Source organism: Terrapene carolina, unplaced genomic scaffold (genome assembly GCF_002925995.2).
Source record: "Terrapene carolina triunguis isolate 2854851 unplaced genomic scaffold, T_m_triunguis-2.0 Scaffold62, whole genome shotgun sequence".
Lineage (NCBI taxonomy): Eukaryota > Metazoa > Chordata > Testudines > Emydidae > Terrapene > Terrapene triunguis.
In genome coordinates, this window is record NW_020664413.1 from 46,883,855 (window position 1) to 46,910,433 (window position 26,579).

At 39.2% G+C, this 26,579-nt stretch overlaps 1 protein-coding gene across 1 annotated transcript in view; it reads left to right on the top strand.

The window, feature by feature from the left end:
• The window catches only part of FAM171B (family with sequence similarity 171 member B), a 55,229-nt gene extending 28,650 nt beyond the window's left edge, over nucleotides 1-26,579 (top strand). Inside the window, exons 2-8 of the mRNA XM_029910578.1 lie at nucleotides 12,467-12,700; nucleotides 13,556-13,648; nucleotides 14,653-14,811; nucleotides 17,179-17,349; nucleotides 20,209-20,325; nucleotides 24,014-24,137; nucleotides 24,492-26,579. Coding sequence (XP_029766438.1) covers nucleotides 12,467-12,700; nucleotides 13,556-13,648; nucleotides 14,653-14,811; nucleotides 17,179-17,349; nucleotides 20,209-20,325; nucleotides 24,014-24,137; nucleotides 24,492-25,812 — 2,219 coding nt within the window. The 3' untranslated portion in view covers nucleotides 25,813-26,579. The remainder of the gene's footprint in view (nucleotides 1-12,466; nucleotides 12,701-13,555; nucleotides 13,649-14,652; nucleotides 14,812-17,178; nucleotides 17,350-20,208; nucleotides 20,326-24,013; nucleotides 24,138-24,491) is intronic.

Sequence of the window (26,579 nt, forward strand, 5' to 3'; positions counted from 1 at the left end):
AAAAAAAAAAAAAAAAAAGCCGCGATCGCGATCTGCGGCGGCAATTCGGCGGAAGGTCCTTCGCTCCGAGCGGGAGTGAGGGACCGTCCGCCGAATTGCTGCCAAATAGTTGGACCTGCCGCCCCTCTCCGGAGTGGCCGCCCCAAGCGCCTGCTTGGCAAGCTGGTGCCTGGAGCCGGCCCTGTCCATAGGAGAGCAACACTCTGAAGCCTGAATTACAGGGTAGCTTGGAATGTTGTTGCTCACAGAAATGCAAGAAATCAAACTCCATCTTTTATTACCTATAAGATTTTGTACATTTTAAAATGATAGCTGTGCTGAATAAATTAGAGCTTTAGTGGTTGTGTTCACTTCTATATCAATGTCAGTTGTATTTGTGAGACCATTTAGCAGCAACTGGTTAAATGTTTTACAGGTTAGCATTTCCAGTATGCAAATCCCACTTCCTCTGGAGTAGTGAACTAGCTAAGATTGAGTTATCTTTCTAATTCTGGGAGTTCTGTTGAATCTCTTCAGTGTCGAGCCTATACATATGTGCACCACCAAAAATGAACATGATGAGTTTGCAAGTTGGGTGATTTTTGTTATATCTGAAACTTCAGTATTGTAGAGTAATTAACCAGCAGTTAATTTATTGTGAAATGTTGTGCAGCCCATTTTATTGTGATAAACAAGTTCATACTACACCTGCATATTTGAGGCTTGAAGAGGAAACTGTAGTTAAGATCTCTGAGAAGTAAGAAAATACAGAGTTTTCTTAGTAAATGATACCCAGCAATAGTATTCAAGGCAAATTGAAATTCATACCATCTCGCAAGCACCTTTGTTTTCCATTTTATGTGGAGAAATAGTTTCATTTTTAATCTGCATGTCCGCACCACGACAGATAAATACATGCCTTAATAACACTGTGAAAAAGTGGGGGAGGGGAGTAGCTAAATAATGTGTTGTTTAATGGTGTAGAGTCATTACAACTTGCTTACAACCAGAAGGTGAACAAAGTGTTATCAGCAGTATCACTAGAGCTGCCCAAAAAAGTGGGAAGTGGTTTGCAAGAAAACTATTTTGTAAATCCAAGTTTTTTTTCAAAATTTTGAGATTTTTTTTTTCACCAGCTCTATATATCACAGCATCAGTGGGCTTAAAACCTGAGGTGGTATATCCTAGCAATTATTTGTTTTAACTAGATCCCTAATAAATATGATTGTGCTGCAGCAGGATGCTATCTGAACTTTTTTTCTCATGGCAGTCAGTTTTACACAAACCAAGACTGAAATTGCATCTGAAAAAAAATGAGGGAAGGTATTTCGCATATTGACACTACACATTTTTTCTGTGTCACTGTATTTACTTATGTTGATACATCATATTGTATAGTCATTTTTTTGGTCCTAGTGTCAGTACTGTTTAGGAAAGAAAAGGATGACTTTTAAAATAAACTTTCCAAAGACATTCCACATAAAATCAAAAGAGCTTGTTGGCACAGTATAATTCTGCCTAACGCTCAATATGAGTGAGCGAAAGCATTTATATTTGTACTGCAGGTATGTGGACAAGGTATTTTTTCCTTCCGGTTGACCTACTTTTTAAAAACACACAAACTCTGTTAGTATCAATCTTTGGTTATGCTTTTTCTGGCAATGGATCTATATAATCTTGATTTAGCCTTTATAGGTGGTGAGATGAGCATTTTTTTTTTTAAATTTAGGTGAATGTTATTTATATAGTAGAATAATTGCACAGGTGATTACTCTTTCAGACCTTGCCTCTAATAGCATTATGATGGGTGTAACACTTTCATGCTGGAGCACTATGTTTCAGTAATTTCTCCAGTGTACACGTGCTTTCAAAGCATGTTTCTCTTTCATTTAGTCTTCTGCCTCAAAGCCGTTCAGCCAGAATATCAACTGTGATAAATGCAGTGAAAATTCCACTTGCCAAGGTAGTAAATAGTATTAAAAGGTGAGGAGGGTTAATGCGCTGGGGAATGATGTGACTTCTGTCAGTTTACATGAACCTGTAGTGTAACATTCATCCCTCTTCTTTCTTACCTGCTGTCCCCACTACAGTACTCCCAGAGTGTTTGAGTATGCAATCTTTTTATAAACTTAAAGGGAGATTGTCACATCAAATATCATACTTGCTGTTTGAAATCTTTTTTGAACCTACTGTTGTTACAGTCATCTTGGGTGTTTGTAACTGAAAGAGAAATATCCTTTCATATTGTTTACTTTGTGCATTTGACAGCGTGTTGCTACACTCTTCCTCCCATACAGTCAGTTTTCCTCTCTTTTGAATAGATCTTCCACACATTACCAGGGAAGATAGAAATATTTTTTAAAAATGTGTGATTGGAATAAACCACAAAAACTGGCAGGGGAACACACAGATGTAGAATCTGAAATTGCTTTTAACTTGTTTTTCTAAATTGACTAGCTATCAGGTTGACAATGTTCCCCTTTAAGTTTTGTTTTTCTCTTAGGGCTGGTCCACTCTAACCCCCCACTTCGAACTAAGATACGCAACTTCAGCTACGTGAATAATGTAGCTGAAGTCGAAGTATCTTAGTTCGAACTTACCGCGGGTCCACACGCGGCAGGCAGGCTCCCCTGTCGACTCCGCGTACTCCTCTCACGGAGCAGGAGTACTGGCGTCGACGGCGAGCACTTCCGGGATCGATTTATCGCGTCTTGTCTAGACGCGATAAATCGATCCCAGAAGATCGATTGCTTACCGCCGGACCCGGAGGTAAGTATAGCCGTACCCTTAGAAGGGACATTGGGGAGAGAGGACAAGAAACGTAAGGAGATAAATGGCTCTTTTCTGTCGAATAATCTCAGCCACAGAAAAAAATAATTTAGCTAAAACTTTGCTTGGCCGCTTAAAAAATGTTTTAAAATACGGCCTCCACATTATGTAAATAGGAAGTCTGGCTGGATTTTTCCTGTGAGTCTGACTCCAATAAGCAGAGTAATGCCTGGAGCTGAGAAAACATCTGGATTGGTCACCAAATAGTCCACGAAGGTAGAAATCTTTGTCTCCAGAATTGCATCTTGCAGCAGTTATACAAGGGGAAAAAAGGGAATAGGTTGACATTTGGATTTTGATGTGTTTTTATATATGGAGAATGTGAGGATTCCGAGGATTTAAATGGTAACTTCTTTCATACCAAATTTAGAATGTTCTTTGTAAAGAAATGTTTAACACAGAAACAAAACTGTTTTTACACATGGACAAGAGAACTAAAAATAACTGGAAAGCTTAAGTACCAGCTCTTGAGCTACTTCAGTAATTATTCTGTTTTTTCTTTTCATTTGGCTTTTCTGTTGTTCTGCTTGCTTTTTTCATCGCTTTTTACCTCATAGCCTCCTTAGCATTTAATACAACTTGGTGTTTTGGCCAACTGGTGAGTGCCAATATGAATTTTCTTACTTGGTAGTAACAGTGAGAAATGTAAAGAAAATTGTTGGTTTAGATAAGATAACTGAATGCAGTGCAACAAATTTTTGAAGAGGAGTGTAAGGATTGATGGTTACTTCAACTACTAAACAGGATATTTTATGTATTTCCTAGGTGCCGATCACTGTAAAACTTGAGTAAAGAGTTAGATGCATCTTAAAAAGTTCAAGTAAGGACAATTTTTTTCTATTTTTCCTTTAGCAGAGGCTCCTTCTGAGATTAAGGTTCAGTCAGGAAGTCTAGGCGTTGAAAATGCTGGGACAGCTTTCTCCTATTTATTTATTTATTTATGTATTTTTATATATATATATATATATATATATATTTGTCTTTACAGAGACATTTGTTGAGCTCTGAAAACCATGCTGTGCTCATCCTGATTGCCAGAGGTGTTTCACAGGGGAAAGCTCTTTACTGAAAACGATCTGGGGGAGATCTTCTTCTGCTTCTCTAAAAAGCTCAGCAAAGAACTTGTAGCCCAGAGGGAGGCAGGGCTAAGGTGGCTTTTAGCCACCTTTGCACCCTCCTGGTCATTAGTGCGTATCTTAAACAGCCATAAGCCCTGCGGGGAACCCCTGGCATGTCTTCTATGTTGGGGCTTGGAAGGGAGTCCCTGGCAGGCAGCCTTTGCCTGTATTTGTCAGTTCCTGTACTAGGGGAATCCTCCTTGACTAGATAGGGAGCTTTTAGATCTCCTGTGTGTACTGCCCTGGCCCTTTTACTCTCTCTTAAAGGAGCCAGAGTCCTGTCTGAGAGTAGGCTCTATGTTTCTTCAGTTTTGACTGTCCCCACTGGTAGATATGTCCTCAGTGGGATGGGGATGGAGAGGTGGCATCTGAGGTAGCTAGGTCTGTCCTCTTAAGGAATTGCAAATTAGGTCCACTGAAGTCCACTTTACATGTAAGGCGCTCAGTTAATGATGGACAGCTGTATAATAATGGCTGGCTCTTGTATAGCACTTTTCATCCATAGATCTCTTCACAAAGGAAATCAGTATGATTATCCCCATTTACTGATGGGAAACTGAGGCACAGGGACTGTAGTGACTTGTTCAAGGTCACCCAACATACCAGTGGCAGAGTAGGGGATAGAACTCATGTCTCCTGAGTCCCAGTCCAGCACTCTATGCATTAGGTCACACTGCCCCTCTAAGGCATAAAATCCTAAAATAGAATAAAGTTGGTTTTTAAAAAAACAACAATTTGTTGAGATATTTTTTATTTGTTTTTGCAAAAACAATTATAATTTTTTTTTGGAACCATTTTGCAACTTTAGATTTTTTTTGACCATCTCTAATCAGGACCTTCAGGTGGATCTGGTATTGAGTTAGGAGCCATTTTGGAGATTACAACATTAGTGTTATGTGTTATACGTCAGTTAGGGTGGCTCATAATAGAAGTGAGTTATAGCCAAAATGCTGTCGTTTTAAAAATATATATATATTCTGGAAAAAAGTATTAATTAATGTGTGATTATGTGCTTTGTAGTGTGTAGGAATTAGGTGGTATCCCTTTAAACCGTTGTGAGCCCTCTGATGGCTCTCACCGTCTTCTGTGTTTCAGAAGCTGCCAGAACTCTGCCAGAGCAGTGGTTCCTATATGTGGCTAAGCCTTGAATGTTAAGTAAAGAGTTATCTGAACCCCACCTTTCTTGTGTTGTGGTTCCTTCCTATTACTTGTATTGTGTAAAGAGTAAAAGACAGAACATATGTATGTATTAAATTTGTTCTTTGGTAGCTTCTTTAAAGCAAAACTTGCACACTAACTGTGTAAAAGAAACAGCTTATATGTTTAATTCTAATAAACACATTCAAGAAATACCATCTGATTATTTAGGGAGGTATCCCTCAGTTATGTACATATATACATACACAGTAAAACCTCTTTAGTGACCACCTCTGAAGAGAGACCACCTGTCACAAGCGACAACTTGCAGAGGCCACAGAGCACCTCTGCTCTCTGGTGTGCAAACCTTTGAAGAGAGACCACCTCTTACAAGCAACCACTTTTGTTAACTTCCATGAGTGGTCGCTCTTGGTACTGTAATTTTGAAGGTATTAGAAAACATTCAAAAGTATATATTTCTATTGAATTGATAGGAGAGGCTGGCACATTATCACCCTAAGTAACATAATTCTTACTAGATTTAATCCAGCGCAGTTTTTATTGTACCTCTTCACTGCAGATTAATGTACCGTGTATACTTTAGATATAATAAATAGAAATAATTAAATCCCTACAGAGGTTCTCGTTCGGATCCCTGCATTACATAGCATTTATTCATGTACTCATCTCTGTCTTGCTTTTATTTTTTTAAAGAAAAAAGGCATTGAGAAGCAAATTATGGGTCAATGGCAGTAATAATTATCACGGTACAATATAGACCATAGGAAAGATAGCATAGTTGTGGTGAACTAGTATCTGCTTTTTATCAGTAGATAACTGTATTTTATATTGAAAAATCTTGGCCATTTTAGGGCTGTTTAAATAAAAATTACATGACATTTGACATAATTAAAATGCTGTCCTATTTATGGTAAAACACTTAAACGCCTGTATATAAAACAGATGTCATCTTGCGGGTTGGACTAGATGACCTCCTGAGGTCCCTTCCAACCCTGATATTCTATGATTGTTTAACAGTCGATTCTGTAACGAAGATGCATAATGCTTCGAAAGTAGTGATTCAGCGTCCATCTTGATGAGGGTCCATATGTATTTGAGTTTGTGGTGATGGGAGAACTCATTTTCCAAAAAGCATATGGTCATATTGATGACCGCATGGTACTCCCTCTATTCCTGTGTTCCTGCTGCCAGGGATTCCCTAATAGCTTATTTGGAATCCAGGATGCAAGATTAATTAAGGTTATGCAGAACATCTTGAGAATAAGTGTAGCATGCAGATGTTATCAGTAAAACCCCAGTTTGAAGCACACTCAAAGTCACTGTAATTATTATCTCTGCAAGAGGCTGGGTATCACAAGGGGATGTCAAATCCTCTACTTAGCAGTGTTTAAAAAGCAGACAAATACAATACAGCAGATCAGATACAGAGAATTGAGAACTAGACTGAGAGAATGAAAATCTTATGGGGAGCAACAGATGTGATGCGTTGCTGATACATTTTTATTCACTAGGATAAACACACACGTGTTTACCCAATAATGCGTTCTTTCTCAGGCAGGTCCACAGATTCTAGCAATGTCTCTTCAGTTGACCCTGCAGCTTTTGGAGATAGAGTGAAATTTATTGGGGTTTCCAGATGTAGATTCCCCCCTCTCCCTCCCTCTTTCGGGATTAGTCCAGACAAGCAGGGTTGTCTGGCTGCTGTGATGGATATGGACATATTCTGTGATAATTTATGAATACTGTATGTTGGCCTAGTTATTGGCATGTTTTCTGTATGGCTGTTGGTTTAATTCAACAGGAGACTGTCTGGAAAAATAGGAAGGAAGGAAAAGAATGGCTCACGATAGCTACCTCAGCAAACAGTTAAGAGTTGTTAAGGGACAATGCCAGAACTGGTAGCTTTCATGATTTTACCTCCATCTCCAGTCAACCTACAAAATGTGTTTTGACCAGAAGGGTCAAAGCCTGGGAACAAATGCACTTCCCTGCAGTATTAAAAGGGACGCTCTCTAAAGAGAGGCAGTGCAGTGGTTGTTCTGGAAAACCAGACTGACACAGGACTTCTCTGAGTATGGATGAAGAAGTTAGGCCTGCATTGGTTACCATCAGGAGATGGTAAGAGAGACGTGTGTAGACTTTTTAAAAATTCCTCTTTTTTCCCCCTTTAATTCTTTGCACCTACTGCTAAATAAACAACACTTTGTTTTAAGAAGGCTGTTTGGTCAGCCTATACCTCTGGTCACAGGCACAGTCTAAGTGGGATACTTGTGAAATTCTACCCCATGAGGCCTAATACCTGAGGAGGTGAGCTCAGAGACCCCAAAGGGACAGAGGTGCAGCTAGGCCCTTGTAATGATGACTACTCCCTCCATAGAAGACCTTGGAAGAAAGTCAGACTTTCTCTCCCAGGCCCTTGATCCCAGACTAAATGCCTTTTTATTGAACACTTGTTTCTGAGACTACCATGTGTTTCACCACATGCTTGGGAGCCATCTGGAGAGCAGTGAATGGGATTTATTCCCTCCTGGTTTCCAGTTTTTGTGCCTTCAGTCTTATGGCTTCAGCCAGGAATTATGGCCTGATTCCAGTCTTTTTCATCAAATACTCTTGGGAAGCACTCCTTGTCTCCCTGGGCAAAAGGACAAGGACCAGTGAAAAATTTCACAAGCCCTCAGCTAGTAAAACAAAATTCAGATAATGGGGGGCGTGGAGGTCCAAACAGTTCCACCTAGGAGTCCTCTAAGCCCAAAGGAAGATCCCTGTAGAACAGGGGTGGGCAAACTTTTTGGCCTGAGGGCCACATTGGGGTTCCAAAACGGTATGGAGGGCCGGGTAGGGAAAGCTGTGCTTCCCCAAACAGCCTGGCCTCCTCCCCCTCCCCCTTCCCGTCCCCTGATTGCCCCCCTCAGAATCCCCAACCCCCCCTGCTCCCTGTCCCCTGACCGTCCCCTCCCGGGACCCCATCCCCACCCTCCCGCTCCCTTACCATGCTGCTCAGAGCAGCAGGACTGGCAGCCGCACTGCCCAGCTGGAGCCAGCCACACCGCCGCGCTGCCCAGCAGGAGTTCGCAGCCCCGCTGCCCAGAGCTCCGGCGGCACGGCGAGCTGAGGCAGTGGGGGAGGGGCCAGGGGCTAGCCTCCCCGATCGGGAGCTCAAGGGCCGGGCAGGACGGTCCCGCGGGCCGTAGTTTGCCCACCTCTGCTGTAGAAGTCCCCAGCACAGCACCCTACGATTGTGTTACCTGCTAAAATTGATGTAATTGAATGTATGGTGGGTTTTTTTGTTTTTCTGTTACCAGCCCAGATGAATTCTACAGAGATGACATCTGAAATGAAAAGACTGGTAGCAGATCATAAGCATTATATTTATCGTTATAGTACTAGTGCTATGCTGCAAAGAGACAGTTCAGTATTTTGGCATTTTCCTTTGCATTGTAAAATCACTTTTGAGGGGCTCACTGCAATGAACACACGTTCTATAAACAGACATAAATAATGTATAAACAGCACGAACAGCGGGAGTCAGGGCTACAGTACTCTGAACCTTCATTTCCAAAACGACAAACCTCTCCCACTTGATTTAAAGGAGAAGTCATTTAGCTAACAAGTAACAGCATGGTCCATTTCTTTCCTGTAGGCCACTCACTGGTAGAGGGCAACATTACTAATCCATACACGCAGAGACAATATATTTAATCGCATGAAAGCTGAACTAACTGGCTGCTTTTTGTTCCTGTATTCTTTTTTTTTCTTGATGCACATGTAATACCCATTGGGATTAATGGAGGACATATGTACATGAAGGAAGAGGGAAATTAGGGTATTAATTTTATGGAATTCCTTTTTACGTATTTTTGTTAATTTGTTTGCTTTATGGAATTGAGTGAGACCCATTATTCACTAACAACTACATTAAGACTTTTTCTAGACTCGTTGGATTCAGAAAAGAAATACTTAGACATTTAGCATTAGATTTTAAAAGGTTAGAACTACCTCAGTGGATAGCTGACATTTTAAAATGTTATGGCTATGCTTTATTATTTGCATGGGACTTTGTAGAAATCTGTGTCTTTCAACCAGCCATCATTTTTGCCTCTCTTAAGTGGCAAGGCAGACAAAAAAAACCCCCAAAACATGCATATCATGATTATAATGAAGGTGGCTTATGAATAGCGGTTTCAAAACATGGTTTTATACATTCTCATAAACACTTTTTATAAAGGCCACTCTGGCCTTTTGAAAAAAGTGTAGTGATGAGTTATATTGAAGTTGCACTTATTTTTTTAATTCCTGAAACAGTAGTTTTAAATCATTCTTATTTTAAATTAGCATCTCAATGAAGTTCTTTGTATTCTGAAACTGACAGGCTAAAATCTCAACTGTCCCAATTACTATATTTTAAATTAGCTGATAATATAATTATTAGATTTGTTATACTTGAACTCTGGTTTCTAATCTTGTAGATCTTTTCATTGTTTTGAAAGAGTTTATTAAACATTGGAGAAGTGTAAATAACCGTTTATATGTAGTTGGTGATGGTGTAGATGGTGAATAATCATAGAGTCTAGCTATAATGGAAAGCCTCTGATTAATGACATCTTTCAGAGATTGTTGTTGGGGGTTAGGAAGAGATCTGTAACTGTTACTTTGACAAGTACATTTTGAAAGGCTATTTTGTTAGCCTTGGATGGTAAATGAATGTTTACTGTTTTATTTATGGATTTAGCTAAAGCTTTTGATGCAGTTGATCATCTACTTGCTAATCCAAAATCCTTGGGATTCGGCACAAATCCTAGAGCTTTGGATCGATTCTCAAATGATTTGTCTGAAAGCAGCAAGTGTGTAAAAATAAATATGGCTTTGGATCTGTTCTTGAAGATATTCAGCTGTCCAGTTTGGAATCGACCTGCCTGAGTCCTCCACTGACATTCATTTTGTATCATCAATTAGGCCCCAATTCAGCAAAGTGTTTAAGTTTGTACTTAACTTAAAGCACAAGCATATGTGCATGGAGTACTTAAGCACATGCATAAAATCTGCACTATTTATTTATTTATTTATTTATTTATTTATTTTAGGTAATTGCTTCTCTTGTCATGTCACTACTCAGCTTCTTGTTAGCTTCCCTTTTATGGTACAGACCTTTATTGGAATAGATGTCTCTAAATTCTACTCTAAAAATACTTGTATGATCTGCATAGGTATATCTAGGATGAATTTGACCTAGACTGTTTCTTCATTGTTACACCCCTTTTATCCTTATTCCACCAAATAGACTCATGGCGTTCAATGGACCTAATTTCACATATAAGGTCTGCTCAGATGCAGGCATGCAAAATATGACCATTAGTCAAATTGTGCTCCTTCTGTAATAGGGCATGCCTGCAATAGAATGAAAATACACTGCTTTGAGTATTTGTTGAAATAAAATTTCAAACAAATTAACTATAATATTTTTCATTGGATTTAAAACTTTAGATTCGCCAAAACAAAAACATTAAAAAAAAAAATCAATGAAGTCTTGTTGTTTTGTTTGCAAAATTCTCATTTCTCTTATTGAGATCAATATGTAGAAGTGGACCTTCTCTTGAATAACATATCCTGGAAGGATGGTTACCTTACAATCTGCAGTTCCTTAGTTTGTAAATTTGGAACTGTATTTATTTTATGCAATATATTACATTACAAAATGACATTTAGTAATTTGAGCAATCTGATTGGCTGGTGATGAATCCTAACCATCTGGTTATGGTACAGAAATCTCATAAGCCTTTGCTCTGGTAGCATTCTCTGTTGGCTGTTCTAGGATTATCACTCTGTTCTTCAAGCCAGAAAACATAGTTGCACTATGAGCTTGTAAATTGGTGGAAATTCCTCATTTCTACATGGGGACTGGTGGTGATGTGAGTCCTTGTATTTAGGAAGGATCTTTTCAATAGGTTTTGGGGCCCCATCATGAACTCTGGTGATGATGTAGAAAACCTCTCTGAATCTGGATCATTTAGCAGAAGCAGAGGCAACGGCAAACACCTTCCTATGTATTCTCATCCTCAGTGAAATTATGCATTTCTTCCATTCTTAGACAAGGTCCTGTCCTACAGTACTCTGTAGATTAAACATGTTTAACCCAACAGGTCCGACTGGGTTTGGGTAGCTGCAGTTCATCCGTTTGAGAGTCTGTGACCAATGGATCTAGTGACCCAAAATGGCCTTCTAAAAGAAAAAAGTATTGTTTATTTTAACCATAGGAACAAAGTATAAGATAAGAGAGAAGGGGTTTTAAAACAACAAATGATCTACACAAGTCTATTCTTACTACGTATTATTTCTCTTCGCATAGCACCTAGGAGCTCCAGTCATGGATCAGGGCCCTGTTGTGCTAGATGCTATACAAACACAAAACAAAAAGTCAGTCCCTGCCCCAAAATGCTTATCTAAGGCTTATCTACCCATTGTGTCAGAAGCCTAAGGAGACCTAACTGCTTCAGATCTTCCAGCAGGGTCTGTTTGTGTCTGACCTCAAACAGCTGCTCCCCTTCTTGACAGTTTGTAGTTCTTTTGTTCCATATTGGCAAAACAAGCTGTGTAAGTTGACTGTAGCCAAGGAGGTGAGATCATCCTATTTAATAGCCCAGCCATTGTCTCTTAGACACCTTGAAGCATTTAACCTGCTTGTTTTCCCCACACCCTGCTATTAAACCAAACCAGTATTTTCATACAGTAAACATCCTGATAACCAAGTCAACACATAATATTCCTAAATTATCACAGACAACTCTAAATCCATCACATAGGATAAATAATGTTCTGAGTTGCTGAGATTCTATTGGAAAGGCACAGCACAGTAATATGAGACTTCTTTCATACAAGGCACAGGAGAATCTAGCTCCCAATGGAGCTATCATTTATTTTGGGTTTGGAACTGCAGCATCTGTTGCTTCGGAGTTTCCTATCTCAGTATGTTGTGTCCCAATAGCATTATCTTTTTTTCCTCTTGGTAGGTTACAGTTTTGATCTATGACATCACTTCTCCTATAAAGCTGGCTTTGAAAGATGGTAGAAGAAAACCTAGAGAAAAGGACTAAAAAGTACTTTAAAGAAAATATCCCCTAAGCATTCCATCTACATAATTTTGCACTGACGCTAGTGTTGAACAATCACAGTATTCTTGTTGGACAAATGCATTTTGAATGCTAAAATTTGGAATGTGGGAAAAAGAGAAATATGCAAACTTGGCAACCAATAAACCACAGAATATGGTTACTTTTGCCTGTCATCAGCATGGTAATTTAAACTATGACAAAATATTGGTGCTTAGTTAAATATTATGCTTAGTCATTATTGGTTATAACCTCTCATTTTTTTTCTTTTTTTCATAGGATCTGTGTTTATGCTGAAAGTTCAAGTAAATGACATCATCAGTCATCAGTACCTACCCCAAGCAATTGTAGAAGTGTTTGTTAACTACACAAAGACGAATTCCACACTCACTGGAAACAATGGAGTAGTATTAATAAAAGTTCCCTACAAGTTAGGTCTAAGTTTAACTATTGCATCTTACAAAGAGGGCTACATGTTAACACCATTGCCTTGGAAGACTGGGAGAATGCCAAGTAAGTAAACCCTTTAAAATCCTATTATTACACTGTGTGCAATTGAAGCTTATTTCTTCCTTGGGTAATCCATCTAATTGTAATGAACTGTACATGACTGAATGAAGTCAAAGTAGGTCATGATTGAATGCCAGTTATTAAAGGTAAATGACCCTTTAGACTTGACAAAATTATAACATGGATTTTTAAAACTGAAATAATATTTTTAACTGTTGTTGAAAATATCTGTCCACTCTGAGAGATTATATTGCAGTGGGGGCATGATTTGAAGAAAGTGAATGCATGTGCATATGCATATATATATGTATGTCATGTAATATATATATACACACAGGTGTGTATTTCTCATGTTCACAGCAGAGTGAGTGAAAGGCCAGCTAGGAATATCGAAAGTGTTAGGATTATGGGGTACCAAGAGGCTGAAATGTGATTGTGGCTCAGAGCTACTTCTCTGAACTCTTCCATCTGTCAATTTAGTTATGTTTTCAGCAGTGTTTCATCATGAATGGCCTGCTTTTAACTATCACATTTTGTTTTTAATAATTCTATTAGGGTGTGTTTTAAAGTGCCTAGTTTTGTTTGTTTTGTTTTGTTTTGTTTTTTTTAAGAGGATGGGCTGTCCAGGAACTCAAGCTATCTGTTAATCCACAGAACATGTGCACCATGAACACTGGTAGTCCACACTGATATGATTCATCCCTGGACTAGCGGGACCGCTTAGTCCTTTGGTCTTCCCATTCCTTTTTTCTTTTCCCCCATTTGTTTACCTGTCTTCGGAACCGTATGTTTGATCACACCTTTCTTTGAAACTTTTACACATGTAATCAGATATTCTTAATGTCTGTCTTTCCACAGTATACTCATCTGTAACACTTTCACTGTTCCCACAAAGCCAAGCTAATATATGGTTGTTTGAAGATACAGTTTTAATTACTGGAAAACTGTCTGGTAAGTACAGCACTACACGTGATAGGATCTAAACGCTTTTTGTATGTAAAACTATGTGCCTTATCTAATGAATACAACTGTTTTTTGCCAACAAATTCTGTGGGGAGGAGTCAGTGACCTCCCAAATGTTGTTGTTTTCTGTGCACTTAGGGGCTTATTCATGAATGTTTTTCCACCCTGTGCATAAATAGCCAACTCTTAGTTAGCAAAGCAATGGCTTCTGGCACCAGTTTCCACTAAAAATAAATAGATATATTACTTATGGCCAAATTCCAAGCTGGTGTAAATTGACACATAGCCCCAATTCAGTGGAGCTGTTATTTACATCAGCTGAAGAGCTGGCCCTCAGATTCTGTATTTATTGTAGCAAGCAAAGCTCCTTCCAAATCTTCCAGCCTTCCATGTATGTGAGTGTTGTTTACAGCCATGTAGGCATTAGGTTATTATCCCTATATTTATTATGTATTTCTGACCTCATCTCAAATCATAAGAGAGTCTGAATAGAAAGCTGCTGATTTTGCACTCTGTACATGTAGGGGTAGGAGGTGGCGGGGAAGAGATTAATGGATTGAAGACACGTCCTTTGGAGAACCAGCGCTATTAAAAACACCAGAAATCTCAGAGGAGCTCATTGCACTGGCGTGCATGTGCATTATTCCACTGCGTTGAAAGGCTCTGGTAGTCTTCGATATGGTTTCCCAAGATAGTTATTTGAAATGTATCTGCCTCAGGAAAGATTGAAGCTGGAGAACGTTTGCTGTAGGGGAGAGTGTTTAGAGAAGACAAGGATTAGGGATGGGAGTAAGAAGAAATTATTCTGTTTTCAGATGATGTTGTATATATGCTAGCGGCAAGTACTGGCCTAAATCTAGACAATTGCAAACACTGGAGAGTAGGGGTTTGAAACAGTGTTTTGTACAAAGGATTTCTGGACAGTTTGGCTATAGAAAGCATTAATTCAGATTGAAACATTGCTAATTTAAAATGTTACTCTTTTTTTTCAGATGCCAAATCTCAACCAAGTGTTCAGTTTCCCAAAACTTTAATAAAACTTCCTATAAGCCACCATATTACAAACGTGACCGCCTATTTGACAGTGCCACAGCAGTTTTTGAAAGTGGACAATTTTCTTTATACAACAGGAATTCTTCTAAATAAATCAGGTATATTAAATTGGTTAGAATCTGCACTTTTAAAACATAATACAAGTAAGTATGTGCTTATGTAAGTATACATTCTGTAGTCATGAGGGCCCTACGCTGCTCCCATTTCACTCAATAGAAAAACTCCTTTTGACTTTCACAAGAGCTGGATTGAACCAATACATGTTATATTGTAGATGAGTAATTCACATCACTTTACATCTCATTCACATCTACTAGCAAAAACATAATAAACACCTCTTTTCCACAGGCATAAATAGTCATACAGAGGACCACGTGCTGATTTCCCTCTCTGGGAGTTCCACACATGCTATATAAGCCCTAAATGCAACCGAGGTAGGGTCTGATCCTGCAATGTGCAGAACACTTTCAGCTCCCATTGATTTTATTGGGAGTTGAAGGTGTTAACTTTCCAGAATGTATTCAAAATTCTATGGTGAGATCCTCAAATAGTGTAAATTGGGTTAGATCTATTGAAGTCAATGGAGCTTCACCAATTTATACCAGCGGAGGATCTGCCTATATTTTTCACTTTAACGCTATTACCTACTTGGCGTTGGCATTTTGCCCCACCCAACATAAGGAAAACACATAAACTATCATTTGACCTGCAGACAGTTAATCCATGCAGCATTATTGATTTACTTGCAGTTAATCCGTGTAAACCTGATGATACCAAACAGGCACTTTAAATATATGGAGAGCAATTGCAGAATTCAAGTATGTTCTCCACACACATCTGTTTCAGTGAGTAAAAATACGTTTTGAGACAGTTCTAAGTTGTTTCATGGGTTGGTAGTAGTAGTATTAATACTTAAAAACAACGAGGAGTCCAGTGGCACCTTAAAGACTAACAGATTTATTTGAGCATAAGCTTTCGTGGGTAAAAACCCCACTTCTTCAGATGCATGGAGTGAAAATTACAGATGCAGGCATTATATACTGACACATGAAGAGAAGGGAGTTACCTAACAAGAGGAAAACCAGTGTTGACAGGGTTCTACTGTACTATTAATACTTAGTACATCTGTAGTGCTACATCATTTTAATGCACTCTGAAATAAGCCACCGACTGCATTACTAATATTTATTCATGCTTACTTTCTAATCCACATAGTTATGTTGGTATCCAGGAGATCACAATGCTGGACCCTTTATTCCATCCTACTTAAATGTTTTTTCCTTTTCTTCCCAATTCCCACTATACAGCAAGGCTCTTAAAAATTCACAGCAGTTTTATGGTTTCATTAATGTGAATTGGATGATGTCCTTGACGTGGCTTCTAGCCAAATTATCTGAATTTCATATTCCAGTTTGTTTAATCTATACTTAATCAAAATTCTCACAAATACCAGTATCCTGTTTGTGTGTGGACATTTGAAGATTTTTAAAAAATTGTTTATAATACAACTTTTGAACTTGAAGCATCAGAGATAAGTAGTGTTCTTCCCTTAAATTCTGTCTGATGTCTTTTTAAATTATTCATAGAGCCTATTCCTTCAGGACTGTATTTTATAGCAGGTAGAGGCTGATATCTGATACACTGACAGATGTCTCGCAACTAGTTTCTAACAGTGTGCAAAGCTCGAATATCATTCTGCTACTTAATAATTCTGTTTGTCTTTCTTGAGCAACCTGTCACACTGTGGATTCTGAAGTATTTATATCACATAGTATCTGTGTTATTGAAAATTAGTGCAAGAAGAACAAAGGGAGACAAACTTACAGCCCACACAATAAAGCAGTGCAACCACAGTGGTTCCTTTGAATATTTTGACAACCCATAAGTACTATATCTCATGATTAACTCTACAGAAACTTCTAAATTAGCAAATAAATCCTTTCAGTAAATTTTATTAACAGAGCTGCTTGAATACTGGAAAAGACATGTAAATATATCATGAATACTGGAACTTCAGTTTGGTTAATCTGTATCAGAACCCCCCTTAATATGTGTGGATTCACAAATCATTTGACTTGGTTGGTCTGCAATATTTAGCGTAGAATAGCTAGTCTGATATCTGAGATTTAAAGTACCTGGTACCAGGTATAGCTCCCCAAAAGCCAAATTTGCTTAATATTGTATTCTGTGAGTACTGTCGAATCAGCTCTGTTTAAAAGATATATTTCTCTTTTACAGCTTTAAATAGGAATTGCTGTTTACCAATTATTAAAAAGTATTAATTGAAGAGGTGAAATGCTTGAGACTTGAGTTTTCTCAAGTTATATTGACACCTAGTGGTACAGACCATACATTCTCATGATGGCTTGCCTTCAGTTACAAATGAAAACCCATTTTTAAAAAAATAGTAAATATGTTCTAGTGTGTGTATTGTTTATGGACAAATTATTCCTTATGTTGATTAGGTTTTAAAAGCATTGAATTGACCCCTCTTGCTGCAATATGTGTAAACCTCCTTTCAGCTGGGAAAGAATTGAAAGTGACTGGTCCAATTCATATTACGCTGCCTCTTTTACCGACAAGTAGGGTAAAATCAGGAGATGCTATACCTGCGTGGACATTTGATATGAAAACTGGTATGTCTGCTATATACTTTGGAATCCCACTTTAATGCTGAATATCATACACTACAATACGTAGTATTAGTGTGATGTAGAGTAGTTTGAGTGCATGTATCGAATAATATATAGCACTAAAACCTGTCGGTTTTGTTTTGCTTTTTTAAAGTAGGGACATAGATACTTAAGCAGGATTTTCCTGATTGTAAATGTTTTAACTTGCATTTTTGTTTTTTCAAAAGGGCATCCCTGCTTTGATGAAGTCAGCCATGCACCATATGTATGTAAATGAGTTATATCAAAGAGTAGTTTTAAGGATCGATCAGATATTGATCTTTATTTTCACAATTCCATAAGTATTTGGGACAAGATACATTTTTAAAACTGATGTAAATTTAAGCATGATGATAGTGTCTTGGCTGATGGTTTCACAGACATTCAAAATTAAGAATTATTTGAATATATTGTGCTCCAGAGTCATACCCTTAACGTTCACTTGAAATGAAATGTTAACACTGGGACTGACATAGCTTTAGTCTGTTTTACTATTATTATTTTATGATTATTGCAAGCAGTTGAGAAAGTACAATAGTTATATAGGAGAAATACTAGAATTAAATTAGAACTTTTATTTTGCTGTAATCTGACATACAAATATCTCCATGTCAAATATTTACAGTAACAACTAAATTGAAATAGACCAGTGATCGTGTTGACCCACTCAGATGCACCAAAGGCAGGCAGAAACCTCCATAATGCAGCTCATCTTGCAATACTATACTGACAGGGGGTCCTGACTCTCACTGGCAATTAGCTTATGCCTGAAATATAAGCCTATGTAACTGTATCCCAGCTACTATAGATACTATTCTAATTCATATAGAGCTAATCCTTTTTTTGACTCTTACTGAAATATTTGTATGCATAATATTTAAAGTACTCTTGTGTTCTCAATATGTAGTTAAACTGATTTTTCAGACTTGTTATAAGATAACTGAAAATGACATCACTGTGTTTAAAAGGTACTAAAAGGCAATTAAATTATAAATAAATACCCCTACATTTTTCTTAGTGCATGCTGTTTCCTATGGAGTAGAAAGTAAAAAATTAAAGAATGCTAACTCTCTAATTTTAGAGGTGATTACAAATCTTTATATTACTTTGCATAGATATTTTTAAGTCTAACTCCAGGTAGGACTTTTACAAAGATTAATTCTCATGAGAATCTAGGTTGTACTTCTCATAAAATTACCTCTCAAACTGGGGTGGCCAACCTGAGCCTGAGACGGAGCCAGAATTTACCAATGTACATTGCCAAAGAGCCACAGTAATACGTCAGCAGACACGCACACCCACCCACCAGTGAGTTTAGACTCCTGGCAGGCCAGGCAGCAATTCACAGTCTACAGCCCAGACCCTTTTGGGCCGAGGCACAGTAACAAGCAGTCTTTAGTCTGCGCCTCCTAGCAGTTCACAGCCTCCTGGCTGGTGCAAGCCCCAAATGCGACACAGGCGCTCCACCTAGGGTGAGTAGGCCACCACCTCAGGGGTGAGGTTAGTGGCAGAGGGACCCAGGCCCCCCTACTCTACCAGGTCCCAGTCCAGGGCCCTAACAATGGCGGGTGGTCCCACCATTGGGTCAGCAGGGAAATCACTGAAACACGCTGACTCATCTCCCAGCAACACAACTGGACTAATGTCTGGTTTCCCTGGGCTACTTCCTACTACAGTCTGTTGGCAGGGCTCCGTTGCCAGAGAGTCTTCAGTCTCCTCTGGGTAAACAGTGGCTGGCAGTCCCCATAGCTCCTCTCCACAGTCGGTGTCCTCCAGGGGCAGGGTGCTGCACAGCTCGGTCCCTGGTCCGGAGTTCTGCTGCGAGGCAGAGACATCTGCCTCCTTCCCTGGTTCCAGCCCAACTGAGCTAGAGGGCTGCCCTCTTATACTTCCTGTCCCATCCCTCTGCTTCTGTCATGGGGGGCAGGGCTGGGCTGGGCTGGCTCCTCCCACCAAGGGGCAGTTCCTCCCTGTCAGGCTCAGAGGAAGTCCACTCTGCCTCACTACATTCTTGTACAGTTTTTTCCACTTGAGAATTTCACAGATGTTTACACAACAAACGTATCCACCGTTACTAAGTACACTTCTTTGCTATCTCTTCACAGTATGCAAGTGCAGTACCCTACCTTGCAGAAGCTTGACAAGCCCCAAAACCTGTCGTTTGCACTGCAAGTCAGATGGTGTGGGATTTGTGGCCAAACAATAAGTCTTCCTTGAGCTAATTTAGCTGTTTCAGCCTTAGACAATTTAAACAGAAAAAAAAATGTTCAATACAGGTATTGTTGATCCTGTTGCAGTCTTAATGGATTACCATGGCTTGTCCGTTGTATGCTAATAACTAATGCTGGACATTCTATTCATTGTGCTTAAATTACCCATCTTTAATAGACTTAAGCCTTGCACTAAATTAGCAGAAGATAGGAATTAAAATTATTTAGGTGCAAGTCTGTGTGTGAACTCTTTTTTTTTATTATTATTAATAATAATTATTATTATTTTGGAATAAACTTGCTAAAGTCATTTAACAAACCACTAAATTGACTTTAGTCACTCTTATTCTAAAATAACTGTCCACTCATAGAAATTGCACTAAAATATCTAAATCAGGTGTAGGAAAAGATTTAGTTAAGTTGTACAAGTTTGTGTGTCTACCAGGGTTTAGTGTATAAGATGAATGTCCCAGAAGAGCTTGATTTTAAATGGTTCCTTTTTGATTTTCCATACTTTTCAGATGACTTGCTTTATGTTATGCCTTTTTCGGTGGTAGAACCACATATAAAAACCATGTCCCGTGATATGTTTAATGGCTGCCTTCTTTTTCAGGTGCTTGGGTAAGTCGTGGGCTGGGAATGGTCAAGAATGCAAATGACCATTTAGTATGGACGTATGTTGCTCCACACTTGGGATACTGGATAGCAGCTCCAGTGCCTGGAACCAGAGGTATTGCATATTATTGGAACACAAAAATCATTGCATTATCCAAATAATATCTTAATAGCTGTTTGTCAGTATAATTTTCATGTTGAAAAATAGAGGAAAAATTGGGATGCAGGTGGCTTCAATCTGATGATAATCATGGTTAATAAGATGGAATTCTTAGGGTGCCTCTGCTTCTGTATACAACATACACGTGCATACTTGTGTCCTTTAACCGCTAGTGATACAGCTGCCTTGGGGATTGCAGGGAACAGAACCCAGCAGAGCCGTCCTTAAGATTTATGGGGCCCTACGCAGTATTATTAAACTGGTGCCACTATGCCCGATGGCAGCCCGGGCTTGCCTCATGGCGGCGGCAGCAAAGGATACCGAGGCGCCCAGCCCGCCTCATGGCGGCGGAGAGTCACAGTTCCCTGCAGAGACCACTGTACCCTCTCCCTCACGCAGAATACACAGCACTGGCGCATTCGGCTCTGTGAATATGGCTTCTGTCTAAGGACACTGCAGTGCGCTCTGGGTGTGTGGGAGCCAACCCGCTGTTACCTGCTATCATGGGCAGTGGGTGAAGCTGCCAGCCCACCTCTTCTGCCTGTGGCCCCACCCCCCTCTGCCCAGGCCCTGTCCTCTCACCACTGTCTCCCTCCTCTCTTCCCTCCCACTCCCTGCTCACCCCCTTCCAGCCAAATCCCTGAGCCCAAATGAAGCAAATGACATTTGAAAAAAAACTCTTCTGCAATTTCTTTCTAAAGAAAATGGGGCATTTTTTCCACTGCATGCCAGATGGTGAAGAATTAAAAGCACTAAATTTGAGAATAAAAAATGTCAGTCACAGGTTTTTTGATATGCCCTGAAGTTTGTCAGAGATTTATTTGCAAAAACTTTGTAGTGAGAGCGAGTCAGCTGTCTTGCTGAATACAACATTAAATATTATGGAATACATGATGCAGCTCTTCTCTGTTTTACATTTTCTTAATTAGTATTTCTAAGCTGATTTTATATTTTAAATGTACTCTTAATCATTCCAGATTATTACATATTTAATTCACTGAAACAGACATTATTTTAAATTAGTCAGAGGTTTAGTGTGTTCATAACAATGTTCATTGCTTTTAGAAAAAGGGAACACTTTTTACTTTGTGTGATGTCCATAACAATAGACATGTTTATGAAATTTCACCAATTTTTAAAAATGTTTCCAAAGGATTTTATATCTTACTAAAAAAACAGGAGTACTTGTGGCACCTTAGAACCAAATAACAAATGTATTTGAGCATAGTGAGGAGAGATATATACATACAGAGAACATGAAAAGGTGAGAGTTGCCCAACCAACTGTAAGAGGCTAATTAATTAAGATGAACTGTTGTCAGCAGGAGAAAAAAAACTTTTGTAGTGATAATCAAGATAGCCCATTTAAGACCGTTTGACAAGAAGCTGTGAGAATACTTAACATGGGGGAAATAGATTCAATGTGTGTAATGGCTCAGCCATTCCCAGTCTCTATTTAAGCCTAAATTGATAGTATCTAGTTGGCATATCAATTCAAGTTCAGCAGTTTCTCGTTGGAGTCTGTCCTCGCTTACAGACAGCCCCCCAACCTGAAGCAAATACTCACCAGCAATCACACACCACAGAACAAAAACACTAACCCAGGAACCTATCCTTGCAACAAAGCCCGATGCCTACTCTGTCCACATATCTATTCAAGTGACATCATCATAGGACCTAATCACATCAGCCACACCATCAGGGGCTTGTTCACCTGCACATCTACCAATGTGATATGTGCCAGCAATGCCCCTCTGCCATGTACATTGGCCAAACCAGACAGTCTCTACGCAAAAGAATAAATGGACACAAATCTGACATCAGGAATCATAACATTCAAAAACCAGTAGGAGAACACTTCAACCTCTCTGGCCATTCAATAACAGATTTAAAGGTGGCAATTTTGCAAGAGAAAAGCTTCAAAAACAGACTCCAATGAGAAACTGCTGAACTTGAATTGATATGCAAACTAGATACTATCAATTTAGGGTTAAATAGAGATTGGGAATGGCTTAGCCATTACACACATTGAATCTATTTCCCCCATGTTAAGTATCCTCACAGCTTCTTGTCAAACTGTCTTAAATGGGCTATCCTGTTCTTTTTGCGGATACAGACTAACACGGCTACTACTCTGAAATATATCTTACTAGGTACTGATTTTGCTGGAGGGCTCTCTTAAAATTAGTTCATCAGATAGTCAGAAGTAAAGTAAAGAAAGGGGTGTTGTCCCTTTAAGCGCTCTCTTCAAGGAGCGGGGGGGCGGGGGAGAGGGTGGAAGAGGTGAAGGGAGAAAGGGATGGACAGAAAGGACAGGAAGACTTTGGAAGCAAGTTTTTTTTTCTATAGTAATTAAAATTAAAATGTGTATTTTAGATAAGGATGGTCTTTTGAAGGATTTATTTAAAAAACTTTAAGTCTGAAGATCCAAGCATTTAAGGCTAAAGATGATTGTGCATCTAAAAATCTGTGCAAGGATTTTTTTAAAGATGTGATTTTATAATCTTCACCAACTCACTAATGAAATATTTTTGAAGCAAATTTTAAACTAAGGTCCTGTAGACAGTATATACCTGGGGGTTGGGAAATGCCTGTTAAATGGCTTCATTACCACTTGAATGGCTCTGTAACAGTTTCAATGTTGTGCTAATCGGTCTGGCAGGCTGGAGGCTTTTTCACTTTTAAGTTACTAGATCCCCTCTGGAGGAAGATTCATTCACCAGCAGCCAGCTGTGGCGGGAGCCTGCAGGAAGGGTCAGAACAGTGATAGGAAGAGACAGGAGGGTGGACACTAAAACCCCCAGTGGTGCCCCAAATTTTCAGGTGCCCTACGCAGCCGCATATGCTGCATATGCCTAAGGACGGCCCTGCAACCCAGCATCACTTCGAAAGAGGAAATAAGATTTATGGAATCCTTTCCAATAAGTTGGAAAAACTATTATTCTGGATCAGCTGGTGCCTCAGAACAGACATGGTCTCCCTCATCTTCCCCATTTTCAGATCGCTTGTCAGAAACATTTTTGATGCGAGAGATAGCCAAGCCCTCTTAGGTATATATATTACTGCCATCTTCTGGGCGTACTCTAGAAGAGAAGTATCAACATAATGAACTGAAAAGCAGTTGGAGCCCTCTGTCTGTTTTAGCTCCTAGAACCATGTGAGGAGGAGGATGGGATTGGATTGATTGGCCCCAGTGGTTACTGCTTATATAGAAGAATCTGAGCTTGCACAGTTAAAGTTGTACTTCTCCCTGAGTGGGGATTCAGATGGACAACTTTTGAATGAGAAAATGTGATTTCAGAATTTTAGAATTAAAGTGACATGATGTGACAGCAGCTCTGTTCAGGGACTAGGATTTTGAAATAAATTCGGACATATAGCATGAACACCATTTGGCTGGAACTGAGCAAATGCAAAGGCAATATGTAAGTGTTTGTGACATCAGCCCCTGAAGTGTGATTTGATATTGGTGATGGTTCCCACATTTCCATAGTGGCTAAAATGACCAATAGCAGGATAGTGCAAGGGAGCACAACAGCGGCTAGAAAACTACAGTGCAATTTATCAAATGCAGTTTTGCACCAGAAGCCAAATTCTTAGTTCTTGACATCTAATTTGTTTCGTTTTGTGTTTGAAAAATCTAGACTCTATTATTAGTGCAGTTTCCAAGGACATAACAGCCTATCACACAGTGTTCCTTACAGCCATACTTGGAGGTACTATAGTCATTATCATTGGATTCTTCACTGTTCTTCTCTGTTACTGCAGGTAAGGAAAAAGAAAAGCTTTAATATGCTCAATATGAATGGAGTTTAAAGTTAACAAACGGGGCTCTTTTGAGACAAAATAATTGTTTTCTTAGTAATATCTAGGAAGTGCATGTGTTTAAAGTCTTTTTCAAACTTACTAATTTAAATATGTACACTATATTAATATGCAGTGTAATCACAAATGATTTCAGTGGTTATTGAACAGGTTTAAGTTTGTACCTACTGGCTTTCAAACTGTACATCATACCTTTTAGTCTGTGAAGTCTTAAGTGCAATCTGTGCTCATCACTAGTATTTTAATCATATGTCCTACAATTATCTCTCCCCCTACTCCCCGCCTTTTTTCCCATAGGGATAAATGTGGCCAATCACATAAGAGGGGAAAAAATACAACTAAACTGGAGGTCTTAAAAAAGGACCAGACAACATCAACAACTCACATAAATCATATCAGTGCTGTGAAGGGGTCAGTAAAGTTAGAGGATAAATCACAGTTATACATGCCCAAGCTTTCCTCCTTTAGCCCTCACAGAAAGACTTCTATGGAAACAGAGGACAAAAAAGCCTGGGACAATTTTAAAATCTACACAGAAAATGTTTCATATCAATCCAATCAGAGTGGTCACTCGAGGAATTCAGCCCAGTCCTTGGAGCCTAATGCTGGAGTTAGACAATTACAGCACATTAACAGCAGTGTTTCCCAATCTCCCAGGGACATTCAAGACCAAAACAGATATCTTGCAGTGAACGAAGAGATGTATGGGCTTTCCCATATCCCAGAACAACTAATGCATATTTATAGTCAGCCTATTGCCATCCTTCAAACCTCTGACCTGTTCCACTCTCCGGAGCAATTACATGCTGCTAAGTCAGCTACTTTGCCAAGAAAAGGGCAGTTAGTCTATAGCCCAATGATGGAACCCATGAATCGAGACAGCTATACACAGACGCTGCCCAAAATGCCAATGCACTCTCCTCTCCAGCCGCCCGCCTGCAGAGATGAGAAAGCCACATTAGATGGTCAACAGGGTTTATCCTCACAAACTTCAAACTGGGGTCGGTATACCAATAATTTGCTGGAGTCTGTCTCTGTTCCTGGGACACTGAACGAAGCAGTTATGACACCATTTTCCTCTGAACTTCAAGGTATTTCAGAGCAAACGTTATTGGAGCTTTCTAAAGGAAAACCATCCCCACACCCCAGAGCATGGTTCGTGTCACTAGATGGAAAGCCAGTCGCTCAAGTGAGGCACTCTTTTATAGATCTGAAAAAGGGCAGGAAAACAGAAAGTAATGACACCAGCCTGGACTCTGGCGTGGACATGAATGAGCATCATCCCAGTCGAAAACTGGAGAGAGAGAAAACTTTCATTAAAAGCATGCATCATTCTAAGATCCTTTATTTGGAAGATTTGGATCTGAGTAGTAGCGAAAGTGGGACCACTGTTTGTAGCCCTGATGATCAGTCTGTGAGACACCTATTGGACGGAGGAAGTGTGCCAGTCGTAGAACAGCACACTGAAGAACCACCACGAAAAAAAACCACAACAAAAGGTCCTGAGTCCAGTACTCCTCCAGCTAAAAAAAGAGGTAGACCACCTATGGCTAAGAAAGATAGTCAAACCAATATCTGGAAAAAGAGAGAGGAGAGACCACTGATTCCTATAAATTGAAACACTGTGTTCAGTGTTCTTGCTTTTTCTAGCAGTTTGTGCACTCTTTCCTCTTTGCTTCTTGTTGTAAATTTGCAATGTTGGATTTATAAGGAGCAGTCAAAATGGTTTTCTAGTATCAGGTAAAGTTACATTTCTTAATGTGCAGACCAAGGATTATGATTTCAACGGAGCATTGGATATAAAATGTGAATTTATCACTGAGAAATGCTATTATGGTTTGTTTAAATTTTTCATTCTTGGGGTACACCTCTGGGGGTGCACAGCTAGAAATGTAGGCACTTAGAAAAAGAAAGTATTTTATTTTTTGTAGGCATAGTTCTGGGTAGCGATGTTAAAATGTTTCCAAAATGTTGTCCCTCACTGGAGTGACCAGCAGGCTATTGTGTAGCATTTACACATAACTTTTACTGGTGCCCTGACCATAGTAATTCCTACTTCGTAGAAAGTTTCACTACATTAGTCTCAATGTGTTCTTGGAAATAATCAGGGACTTGGTATCTACTCCAGACACTTGTTAAAAGTCTGCAAAAATCTTCCTTTTCATGTTACTCAATGTATATTGAGTCAAATTTGGCTCTCTGTCATAGGCTATTGAGTTATTCCTGATTCACACGGGTGTATTTAGGATAAAACTTGATGTCTAATGAAAATACCTTTGTCAACATGGGCAAATGGTGCCTTTTGCAGAAAAGGTACTTTTAGAAGGAATGACCTGTACTGTTACATTTATACACTTTTAAAAGTTTTTAAAAACAAATAGTAAA